We start from the raw sequence: 12755 nt of genomic DNA on the forward strand, positions 1-12755 counted from the left end.
AGTGAAAAACGCTTTTATCATGACTGTTTTCTTAAGTGGAAAATACGAAAACAAAAGCATGTTGAACAGGGAGGTAAGACTCAAGCCGACTTCTCCTCCTTTCTTCTCACACTTGCTGAGTGAAAAAGCCACTTCCTAAATACCAGCAACTTGTGCGCTCTTGGAAAGTTGTGCAGGCTGCTGACTTAAGGGAGGCATCTCTGTCTGGTGTCGGACTCCTCTCAGGAATGCAGCGGGAAGTGTGTGAAGCCCGCTTCTACTAAAGTAGGACGGAGCTTTAGAGCAAAGCCATTGTTACGTGCTATTTTTGCAGGGAGAGCATGTCAACCAGGCTGCCTGTCCAAGAAGTCACTTTAAACTTCACATCATCGACTTTCGAGGATTATTAAACACTGACGGCTTCACGGCGACTTCTTCATCTTCTGCGTCATGGTCAGTAATCGATTTGCCATCAGCTCCAAAAGTGTGTGTGTGTGGGGGGGGGTTAGTTCTGAAATACCAAAGAAAAACGTGTAAATGCAGGATTACTTACTGTGGACGGAGTGGAGCTTGCTGTTAGGATAAATGGAAAGGCTGCAAAGCGAGAGGCTGCAGCGTCGGTTTGTGTTGTGTGATTTCAGAGGATGTTTTTGCCACTTTTGTGTCACCTTTCGCAGGGCTGCAGCAAGGTGCTGTGGGGGGTGATAGGGGCGGCTGTCGTCATCACGTTAATAACGATCCCTGCAGTTTATTTCAGCAGTAAGTTAACGCTCAGGCCTGTCTGTGCATGTGTTCCTCTCTGTGTGCGCTTCCTGCTGGAGTTCAGCGTGAAATAACCAGAAACAGCTTCACTTCTACAGCATTTACTCTTAACACTTTCTTTTTGCGCTTGGTTGATTCATTTCAGTCACTTTTTCTGTTTCTTGTAAGCAGGCTAATTTTTTAATCATAACTTATTGATTTGATTCAGTAACCAGCTTGTGAATGAACGAACAATGACGATGTGCTTTATAAGTTCCTCTTTTTGGGGATGATGTTTAATAGCATGCAGGTGGTGGTTCTAATAGCGCCACCGCGTGACGCACAGCTGGATGAGTGTTTTGGGTTTTCATCTCTGATTTAACATCAAACTTTTAGACTTCTGTTACAGGCAACAGGATCCAGCAAAATTAATGCATCTTATGCATCATTTCAGAATCTGGTGGTACCAAAAGGCAGTTCACCTTTGAAGATTACTTCAATGACACCATTAGGTGGAAATCCTACAATTTGTACTGGATATCAGGTACCATCTGTCAGATCACTGCTATAATGCAGGTTGTTCTTTTTGGCAGGATAATATATGAATCTTCATGTGTGCAAGTCTCTCACAAGCATATTTCTTGTCTTTTACATCTGCAGACAGGGAGTATCTGCATAAAACAAGAGATGGGAATGTCTTCCTCCACAATGTTGAAACAAAAGAGGAGTCACTATATTTGAGCAATTCAACCTTTGTAATATACACATGTTTTTCTAACAGTACACACAATTTTGTCAAGGCTAAAAATCTCAAATTTGACACTAATATTTCCATTATCGTGTTCATTGTAGGCTCAAGTGGATGCCACAGATTACATATTGTCAGGTGATTATAGATACGTTGCTTTTGAAAGCAACTACACAAAGGTGAGAAACTCCCAGTCGATGTCTGGCTTAAAGTGACAGTTCAGCCCAAAATCAAAATCCTAATCATATAATAATAATAATCATACAATTTCTATTATTATCATTATTATTATTTTTATTATTATTATTATCCTCTTACCTGTAGTGCATCTAGATTGTTTTGGTATGAGGTGACAAGTTCTGGAGATATCAGCTGTAGAGATGTCTGCCATCTCTCGAATATAATGAAATAAATGACACTTGTACTGTTGAAAGTGCCAAAATAAATAAATAAATAAAATTTGAAATTCACAGCAGCAATTTCGCTTTCCAGAAATCATGATACAGATACTCAAGATTATCCGCAAACCTTGTTGTGAGCAGTTTCATGTAGGAACTATTTTCTTTCTGCCTAACTACACCCATCAGCCTTATTACTGTGCAGAGGGAAGTCTGCATCCCCTCACCCCAGCCTGACTTTGCTATCTTGTGTAGATTAGTTAATAGCTACTGCTAGCCAAGGAGGACATTGATGTTTACATTCTATGCTAAACTTCCTTCTGCGCCGTGATATGGTTGGTGGGTGTACTTCAGTAGAAAGAAAATAATCCCTACATGAAACTGCTCACAACAAGGTGTGTGGATTATGTTCAGTAGCCAGGTCAACACAAACCGAGTGCCATTTAGCTCCATGATATTTGAGAAAAGGCAGAATGGGAGAAAAAAAACTGTGTTCTTGATTTTGGGGTGAATTGTCCCTTTAAATCTTTTGAGAAGTTTGATCAGAAAAAAAAAACTGATAACAAAAGTCTGAAAACCAGTTTTGTGTTTGCAATCTGACAGAAATGGAGACATTCATTCACAGCCTCTTACTCCATCTATGACAGGGAGAGTTCGTAAGTTGCCACGTTTTATCATGATAGTATCACTCAGAAACTGCAGGGTTTCATGAAACACATCATCTGTCATTATACGGAGACACCAAACTAATTGGCAGTGATTTACTTGATGTCACCCTAAATTATTTACATATTTCTTTCCAGAACATTCGTTATGCCTGTGAGTCTTCCAACCACCGTGCAGTACTTCTCCTGGGCCCCAACGGGAAATAAATATGTAAGTTTACCCCATGTTATCATGTACTCTTATCGTGTACAATATCACTGCTACTTCAACATCACTAGCTTTGAAATATGCTGCTTTGGTATGTGAGGCAGCATGGGATGTGTTGCATGTTGCAAGATAAATATCAGGCCCTGCAGGACTTCTGTAAACAGTGTATTTTATAAAGTAAAGATATGGATCTGAGGTATGTGTTTGTACTGTATTTGTAATTAAAATCTTCAAAAACTAGTAATACTTTTTTTTTTTTTCAGGCTTACGTCTCAGACTTCAATATTTATTTCAAATCAGATGTCACTGCTGAAAGTGTACAAGTGACCCACAATGGGAAAAAGAATGAGCTCCTAAATGGCGTCCCTGACTGGGTGTATGAGGGTAAGTGTTCACTTTTTCCAGATCTGTGTCTCAGTATGGGAGATGGTTACAGATAATTTTTTTTCTCCACAATTTCAGAGGAAGTGTTTGCATCAAATGGGGCAATATGGTGGTCAACGACTGGAAAATTCTTGGCTTGGGCAGAGTTTAATGACACAGACGTTCACAAAGTGGAGTTCTCTTGGTATGGATCTGAGCAATATCCTCAGACAGTGGCTGTTTCATACCCAAAGGTGGGACACGTATATGCTGAACTGGTAGTCAATATATATTCATATAGCACAAACAATATGTGCAGCTCCCTGTTCACAGTGTCTCCTCCAGAGTTTATCTTCCTCACCCTCTCACAATATATAATTACTTGTCAAGAATGCTACTTTCATTGTGTTTGGTGCAGGCTGGATCGACCCTTACCAAGGTGAAGCTGTTTGTGGTTGATACCACAAACCCATCCCGCCGCACACAGGTTGCGGCGCCCGCTTCGGTTGCTTCTGGGTTTGTATATTCTTTAGCTTATAGTGTCACTTAAATCAAACCGCATTGAAAACAAACCGAGGCAAATACAGCGTCCTCATGTTCTGTCTCATGTGAAAACCTTGTCACTTTCTGTTGCCTTTTGCTCAGTGATCACATTTTGTGCTCAGTGACCTGGCTTACAGACGAACGCGTCGCTGTGCAGTGGCTCACTAGAAAACAGAATTACGTGGTTGTACAGATCTATGACTTTGATGGAAGCAGCTGGAAAGAAAAACAGGTAGCTCTCACTTCTCTGGTTTACTGTCCAGTCAGGAAATCATGAGTGGTTTCATGGCGCATGTTGACTTCATGGTCATGTGAGTAAATGCTAACTAGCTGTAACAAACGTCTCTACTTTCTATAGAAATTTGAGCAAACAAGCAAGACAGGCTGGGTCGGCCATGTAAGTTTCCAAATTGCCAACATAGATCGTGAACTGTCAATTAATTGTTGTTGATTTGGTGCATGACTGTCAAATCTCACCTTTTTCCAGTACGTGCCCTTACCTCTTTTCTTCGCCGAAGATAAACTCAGTTTCTACAAAGTGATGAGTGACACTCAGGGCTATAAACATATTCATTATGTGAGAGATGTAAGTATTCTTCTATCGTATTTATGATAAATATACTGCACAGCAGCTTTCGTCACATATTTGGTGCTGTGTTATATTCACTGAGGGCGTTTTGTTAAGGGCAAAGCAACACCTATTACCTCTGGGAAGTGGGAAGTCATCTACATATCCAAATTAACAAAAGATGCCATGTGAGTGATGATGCCGTCCATTTCTAAGAAAACTACATAAACCTTAAAGAATATCAGAAAGTAAACACACGTAAATCTACCTTTTGTGAAATTCTTCCCAACAGATATTTCGTGAGTAATCAGTATGAAGGAATACCCGTAAAGAGAAATCTTTACAAGTAAGGACTTCTTCTTATCTGTGTTTTATCGCTTCATTTACATCCTCAAATAAGTTAATGTGCATGTGTGTTTGCATTCATCGACCAAAGGAAGCACAAACATTAGCTGAAGTTAATTGGGATCCTATAAATAAACAAGAGCAAAGACATAAAATACTACAACATCAGCCTGAACTGATAGGAACTGTAAGACATAACTGAGGTGCTGCTTGTTTGATTATCAGGGTTATGATTGGAGGCAGCCCGTCTGCACCTCAGTGCCTCACCTGCGGCCTGAGTAAGGACAGGTGTCAGTACAACTCAGCTTACTTCAGCTTTGACGCCTCCTACTACCGGATGGACTGCTACGGTCAGTTACCCATCCAATTCCTCTTAAACAATAAGTTATCCGAGGCCGACGCATTGGGATTATGTCTGACAGGGTGCATCTGTGAACAATAATCTGAGCTAAAACAGTCACATCTAAAGTCATACAGAAGACTTGATGCGTGCATTTTCTATTTTTGTTTCTATCAGGACCTGGTTTACCCCTCTACACACTCATGGACAACCGGGGTTCAGGTGTAGGTCCGTATACTTCACTAAATTTACAATGTCTCACGTTTTAATCCGAAAGCTACTCTTGAATTCTTTCTTACAGCTGCATCATTTTACAGTTTATTCATATTATTATCTCACAAAAATGAAGGCCATCATTTGTTTGTATTTCATCTGCATTCTTAAAAGTTCTTAAAGGTTATAAAGAGCTTTCCATGTGAAAGTAGAAATATTTTTGATCTTCAATTTTATATTAGGGTTTTTTGTACATCAGTGATTTCAAGCATGTTAACAGTGGTTGTATTATCTATTTTCAGAGCTCACCGTTCTTGAAGACAACAAGGATCTGGAAAATATTCTGTCAGAATTTCAAATGCCAACAATGCAGTATGGCACACTGAAGGTTGCAGGATTTGGTGAGCCACTACATGTTTAAAGATCACCTCCAGAATAAAAAAAAAAAAAAAAGACAGCTTTGAATGACAATTTCCACGTTGCATATTCAACCACGGCTTCCAAACTACCCTAATATCAAAAATCATCTCGGACGCACAGGTGTTAAACTGAGATTTAAAAGGAGCACAGAGGAAATGTCCCCCTTTAGTAGATGACGGTGAAACTGCCTTCTAGCGACAAACTCTGCTTGTCCATTATTGCGCACAGTGAAGCTCAAACATCCGAGTGAAGGAACAAGAAGTAAAGCACTTTTCTACCTTAAATTTAGATATATTTTATCATGTAGGGAGATTGAAATGAGGTGACTTATAACATGATATTTTATCATCTTACTGTCGCATATCTTAGAGCAGAAGAAACTAATATTTATCTGATATTGAATGAATAGAAGCGATTGCATTTTGGAAGGAGCCTTAAATATATGAAACATAAATTTGTATTTAATTTTTACCTTTTGTGCCAACAGATCTTTGGTATCAGATGATGTTGCCACCAAATTTCAAGAAGTCTAAAAAATATCCTCTTCTTATTGATGTGTAAGTAGCCAACGCTCCTCAGCGCTCCATCCTGACACAATCCAATGAACATTTGCTAACATTTGATGATACCCGCCACTGTTGACCTATGCAGGTATGGTGGCCCCTGCAGCCAGCGGGTGGACTATCGTTTCAAGCTGAACTGGGGCACGTACCTCTCCAGCTCACATGGGATTATCATTGCCAGCTTTGATGGAAGGGGAAGCGGTTACCAAGGTGATGAAATACTGCACGCAATCTACAGGCGCCTTGGGACGTTTGAAGTGGAAGATCAGATAACAGCTGTGAGGTAAAGTGTGTCTGAACATTCAGTTACCTCTGTGATAACATATGCACCCTGCTGTATGACAGGCAAAGATAATGTCTTACATTCATAAGACATGGAAGGTAATAAACATAAATGTCTGGATTACCAGACATCCAAGGGTTAGGGTTGGGTTTGTTTTTAATTGCTAATAAATGATTTCTGTGTTGCAGGAAATTCATTGACATGGGTTTCATCGACAAAGACAGAATAGCAATATGGGGATGGGTAAGTTCCCGCGTGTCTCACACACTTATTGTTTTTTTCATTCACTAAATTCAATCTATTCTGATCTTCAGTCATATGGCGGTTACGTCACTTCAATGGCCTTGGGTGCTGGAACTGGACTCTTCAAGTGTGGGATAGCAGTTGCCCCAGTAGCCAAGTGGGAATATTATGGTTGGTGCACATATATGCTGTACTATAGTTCCTCCTTTGACATCATTGCTGCAGTGCATTTAGCATTACACTGCCATGACATTACTGGGTTCACGTTACAACTGCGGTATTAATTTTTTGGTTTTCTTTTGCAGATGCTGTGTACACTGAACGCTACATGGGCACGCCCACCGACAACTCAGATTCTTACAAAGTAAATAGAACACAAGTCAGGTCGATAGCAATAATCATTTCACACTACTAGACAATTCTGCCTTGACACATGATGTTACAATACATTTTTAAAATTTCTTTTTAACAGAATTCCTCAGTGACGGCCAGAGCAAAAAACTTCAAAACAGTGGACTATCTATTGGTTCATGGCACAGCAGATGGTACGTTCAGTCACTTACACAGTCACATACAAATACTCCTCCATTTTTGAGCATGCGTTAGCCAACGGTGTACTAGGTAACACAGTAAAGCCTTGAGCAAATGGACTTGATTTGCCTTGATGGAGACTTGAGCTTTGATGTTCAGTCACGTAGTGAAAGCCCTGTCTTTCCTGTAGACAATGTCCATTTCCAGCAGGCAGCACAGATCTCCAAAGCTCTGGTGGATGAGCAAGTGGACTTTGAGGCGATGGTAAATATTGGCCGAGGGAAGTGGGAGTAATGTTGGCCTTGATGGTGTTGATTTAATGAAAGTTTCAAATAGAAAAAAACTGCTCTGTCTTTTATGCCATATTCTCACATTCTAATCTGATTTTGGTGTTAATTTCAGTGGTACACTGACAAGGATCACGCTCTCAGAGGATCAGCTTCACGTCATACATACACCCTCATGAGTCACTTCCTGCAGAAATGCCTTCTCAATCCCAAATAGATGTGAAGAATATGACAACAATTACAGTGAAAGTTACCTTTTTTCCTGATTTGTGTATATTTTATCTTACTGATCTTCTGTCAGTGTCAGGTTGAACTCTGTACATTTGTTCTTATGTGCAATGAATGTTTGATTGCTCGTACAAATGAGCATTTGTATTTTATGTGGAATTATGTAACATTTGTCAAAATATGTGACATTTAAAACATACTAAAAGCCATTGCATGCATTTGTGGTTGAAAACTTTTTTTATGTTGAGCATGGTAATGTAATGTATGGTAATGCACAGCACTGATTAGTTGTCGAGTGTTATCATTTGTGTTGCAGTCAGGTTCTAATGAAAGTGAAATAAATATTGCTTTGACATATAACAGGTCCATTATTGATTGTGTCAGAACATTGAATACAGTTAAAAAGAATTAAGTTGTGCATAATTTGTCCCTCTCAATAAAAATTCATCAAGTTTTAATATTGCCATATGAATGATTAATATTAGAAATAAAATGCAAGTACAGCTCTTCTGTCTGTCTCGACATCATTTGAAAAAATAAAATCAAAATAATTTTTGTTTCATGACAATGAGAGACATTTGAACACAGGTGCCAGTATTTGTCAGTATTTATTTGTCTAGGTAGAGGTCATGTTTGATTGTAACACCTTAAGTGGCAGCTTTTACCACTCAGATGTGTGGTTTTTAACAAAGTCAAATACATTCAGTGGACTGAGATGGAAGCTGACTAATGGGTTGAGAGTAACAGAGGATATGCCAAGGTTTCTGTGATGGGAGGGAGTCACTTGGGAGGATGCTCCTCAGCTTCACTATATAAGACTGAGCACATCAAGAGGGGACCATGAAACAGCTTCAGAAGCCAAGAGAGAACCAATCAACGCGCTTTACAATCCCTCTCCCAGACGCTCGACAGAAAGGAGCACAGGTGAGAATATTTTCACCTTCTTCCTTTCAAACAACCACGGTGTCCACAGAAGATTTCTTTTCTCTGATGCTGTACTGAAATATTCTCTCTGTGTGTTTCTCTCTCTTGCAGAAGCTCAAACGATGAATAGCGCTCACTCATTGGCTGGACTCCTGCTCCTCATCATCATCCAAAGCAGCTGGCAGGTCCCTGACCAGGACACAGACCCAAACGCTATGTAAGACTAACTCTCAGCTTTGTCTCATTCACACTGGCCTGAAACCTCCCTGAGCAAAGAAGAGAGCATTAGGCAGGTCTCACTCTAAAGAGTGTTTAGTGATCTTGATCATGCAAAAAAAAAGTGCATTTAGTTTCCTCACGGATCAATATCTTATGAAGAAACATCCAGGTTTTAACAGAATTGAAGGGTTCAGATATTTCCTTTATGTCTCAGTGTTGTAGCAGAAGAGCAAATACGCCTTTTTAAGGTTAGATAATTTTTCTTTTTGTTTAATTCATCTATTTTTTTTGTTCGTTGTTGTCCTGTTTTGCACTCAGATTATCAGCTGTTGACATGAGGGGAAAAAGCATCTAAAGCGAATTTAAACTATCTTTACATTATTTCAAAATCTTAATGAGAAAACCAGAAAGTTCATTTTAATTTGCCTTACAGGGCAGTTTGTGAGAAGTTGTGTATGATTTCATGCCTTTCTTATTGTTTTTTGTTTTTTTTTTTTCATTTTAATCTCCATAAATTTTAGTAATAACGCTGTGTTTAATAGGACTTGCAGCACTTGTTGATGCAAAACTAAATTTCTAAAAGTCTGGCATAGTGTGATTGAATCTTTTTAGTGTTCAATTTCACAAGAATCAATGAGATATTAATTTACAAAAGTGAGTGTTGATTATGAAACGAAATGAGCGACTGGTGGATGAGAATGATGGAGCAGGATGAACAGTTGTGGTGAAGACTCAAGCCAGAAGCAAGAGAGGACAGCAAAAAGACAGAAAAAAAGGGAAGAGAGGCTGGAGCATGGGAAATGTTTCACATGAGTTCGTGTCACCCTAAGCTTAATTATCTCCATTATTTCTAGGCTTTTGACTGAAAACTCCATTTTGACTGAACCCATTGAGCTCCCAAACGTGAAGAGACATTCAGAGGGAACATTTTCCAACGACTACAGTAAATACCTGGAGACAAGAAGAGCACAAGACTTTGTCCAGTGGCTAAAAAACTCAAAAAGGAACGGGTGAGTGTGCCCTTCTCCTACTGGATTTTTTCAACTTCAACTCACACTGTGAATTGCATTGTATTGTAATGTACAGCAAGTCGAGCCTGTCATATATTGAGAAAACAACAATTATGGCTTTAATTGCCTTAATACTGCAGATTGCTGGGATTTCATAAGAACCATTGTTGTGAAGTCAAAGCCCCAAATAATATCAAAATAATATAACTCTCTTAAGCCTTTTGTAATACAATTACAAATACCATTTCTGAGCCTGTATCAGTTAAATGCGCCTGTGTCTACAGGAGTCTATTTAGACGCCATGCAGACGGCACCTACACCAGTGATGTGAGCTCCTACCTGCAGGACCAGGCAGCCAAGGAGTTTGTGACTTGGCTGAAGACCGGCCGAGGCAGAAGAGAGTAACCTCAGCCAGGATAATAGCTCCCTGAATAATGCACCAATTCACACCGACTCTGTGCTATTATATGTTTCACAATCTGTACTAGCTTCTTTTTCTTGGTCATGCTATTAAATTCCCTCTGCGGGTCTTTCTTGGTTGGAGGAAATGTTGTCAAAATGCAGAAAAGTTACAGTATGTTTGAAAACATGACTCATCAATCATAAATGCTGTGTGAATTTTTCTTCAAGTATTCACAACACGAGTTTTTCACACTTCACATTTTGGCATTTTCATCCTTCTAATAGAAATTTGTAAGAAAATGTTGTGACTACTTTGTTGATCTGAAGTGCGAGTTTCAAAATTCCGTCTGTAGATAGCCTCAATTTTCTTATTATTCAGATAAAAGTCATATTTAGTTTTCAATAAAGAAACGTGTACAATCTATGAGTTCCCTCTTTAAGAAATGTAATCCATTTTGAATTATTGGATCACTCTTGGCAAGAATCTACAGCTCAATGTGCACATGAGCGTCTGCATACATGAATGTACATGAAGCTGATGTTTTAGGATCCACCTGTCCACAGAGAATTAAAGATCATGGTCGTTTTAATCAACCGTAGTTCTGAAGGGTTTTTTTTAGATCTGGCCAAGAAACCGCTGTTTCTTCTGTCATGCTCTCTTAATCCCCCTGTTTATGGAGGCTGAACAAAATCAATAAACACATCGCTCTCCGGGGAGAAATGTGCTGTGGGATTTCCACCAGGTAACGGGATGATGTGTGTCACTTGTCAGCTCATTGGAGAGGGATTTCTCAGTGATGCTCTGACAGCACACCGAGGAGGGTTAGGCTAAATGAAAGAATAAGAAATCATGTCAATCAGCTCGAACTCGTTGGGAACAATGACTGGGTCAACGCTCTTGAGTTCCTCCTGGCACTGAGACAAAACAGTAATTCACATGAGCCAGCAGCTTGACATGCTTCGGGATGTGCCGCCTCTCTAAGCTGTCATCTGTAGCACATCAGACCATCTGTTGATGACAAGAACCTCTGCCCACTTCAGTCTATTTGAAGGCCAAATCTCTGAGGATTGTCAATTGGACATTTATGATTTGCAGCACTGATGATGGGTGTTTCTCTCATGTCATCTCCCATCCAGGTATTAAATGTAGTGTGTGATCGCTCTACTTAATCACTTGACAGTTCATCTGATGTATGAGTAGAGCCTTAATAATGTGTCTTGCAGATACAATGAAAGAATTTATAGCAACTAATCTTTCAGTAATGCTGTTTAACAAGGGCACAAAAACATGCTTAATTAAAGCAAAGCTATTGCAGGAGTCAGGATGATTCAATGCATGTATTCAGTGTGCTTTACTGGGGTCCCAAGGATAATGCAATTCAATAATTATGAGAAGAATAAAAAAATTCAAGTCAAATACAATGAATACATAAAAATATCTAATTCTAATAAAAAATATATATGATAAAAATGAATTGAGAAATATAATAAATGATAATAAAACTAATCTATCAGGATGTATCACAAATTCCTGTTGCGCACCTTTAAGGAACGATGAAGTCACTATCAGTTTATGTGATTAGTTAATGCTTATGGACAGGACAGGAACAGACTGCAACAGACAGTCAGGACTACAGAAGAAAATAACTGGTGCCAACCTGCCCTCCATTCAGGACACACTACATACATGTACAGAGTCATAAAAAGGCCGGAAATCACCTTCTCCACTGTGGTAGGCGCTACAGAGCTCCACACAACCAGACACAAGAACAGCTTGTTACCACAGCTCATCACCCTGATGAGCAGTTAATCATCATAATGACACTTAAACAGTGTTAAACACTTTTTCACCTTTGCACCTTTCACTGCAATGAAACATCCACTTACCTCCACATGATAAATCACGCATGGTTTCAAATACACACTGTGGTTTAACGTGTACATATCGTCCATTACAGTCAGACAGAAACCCTCCTCACTGTATATAATTCATATCAGGAGTCAGGAACCTTTTTCCCCATCAACAGCATTTCAGTTTTTGATAGCATCCTTTGAGGACCACACTCATACTGGTTCTGTTTGGTGAGGCATCTGATGTCAGATGGTGGTGGCGGTGATGACACTCACAGCTGGTTTGGGACAGTCAGCCTTGAGAGTAGTGCAAGAGTCAGTTAAGTAGGCCATTGCATCTCAATGATGTCATGCTGTAGGCTGTCAGGCACGTCAGCTGGTTCCACATTAAACAGCTTGACAGGAGATATGTTCACTTCTTTTTGTTTACTTCTCATGTCCTGAAACCTCTCACCAAATGCCTGAAGGAGTTTTCACACTCAGCAGCATATTCAGATGTCATAGCAGGCGTGCAGTGTTTCCTGTTTCACTTGCTGCAGCTTTAATTTCACTTCAACTGCACCTCACAGTCGAAAGCAGAGAGCTGAGAAGCCAACTGGAGCTTGACGTTCAACCCCGAGAGGTACTGGGTAGTGTCCACCATGAAGGCCACATCACACACACACTTGCGATCACTGAGTTTC

At 39.7% G+C, this 12755-nt stretch overlaps 2 protein-coding genes across 2 annotated transcripts; both read left to right on the forward strand.

The window, feature by feature from the left end:
- Positions 1–205: 205 nt before the first annotated feature.
- Positions 206–7686, forward strand: fap (fibroblast activation protein, alpha). Its single transcript, XM_070975970.1, has 26 exons — positions 206–432; positions 657–738; positions 1175–1264; positions 1381–1475; positions 1573–1647; positions 2470–2522; positions 2670–2742; positions 3003–3123; positions 3202–3356; positions 3521–3618; positions 3748–3877; positions 4004–4042; positions 4133–4231; positions 4331–4401; positions 4506–4559; positions 4784–4908; positions 5076–5126; positions 5414–5512; positions 6019–6088; positions 6183–6377; positions 6566–6620; positions 6692–6791; positions 6926–6984; positions 7093–7165; positions 7342–7415; positions 7554–7686. The coding sequence occupies exons 1-26, from the start codon at positions 430–432 to the stop codon at positions 7653–7655; spliced, it is 2241 nt and encodes a 746-aa protein (XP_070832071.1). The 5' UTR covers positions 206–429; the 3' UTR covers positions 7656–7686.
- An 826-nt stretch (positions 7687–8512) lies between these two features.
- gcgb (glucagon b) lies at positions 8513–10816 on the forward strand. The gene is made up of 4 exons (XM_070976199.1): positions 8513–8590; positions 8702–8807; positions 9664–9819; positions 10104–10816. The coding sequence occupies exons 2-4, from the start codon at positions 8713–8715 to the stop codon at positions 10222–10224; spliced, it is 372 nt and encodes a 123-aa protein (XP_070832300.1). The 5' UTR covers positions 8513–8590; positions 8702–8712; the 3' UTR covers positions 10225–10816.
- The last annotated feature ends 1939 nt before the right edge of the window (positions 10817–12755 follow it).

This window comes from Chaetodon trifascialis, chromosome 12 (assembly GCF_039877785.1).
Source record: "Chaetodon trifascialis isolate fChaTrf1 chromosome 12, fChaTrf1.hap1, whole genome shotgun sequence".
Lineage (NCBI taxonomy): Eukaryota > Metazoa > Chordata > Actinopteri > Chaetodontiformes > Chaetodontidae > Chaetodon > Chaetodon trifascialis.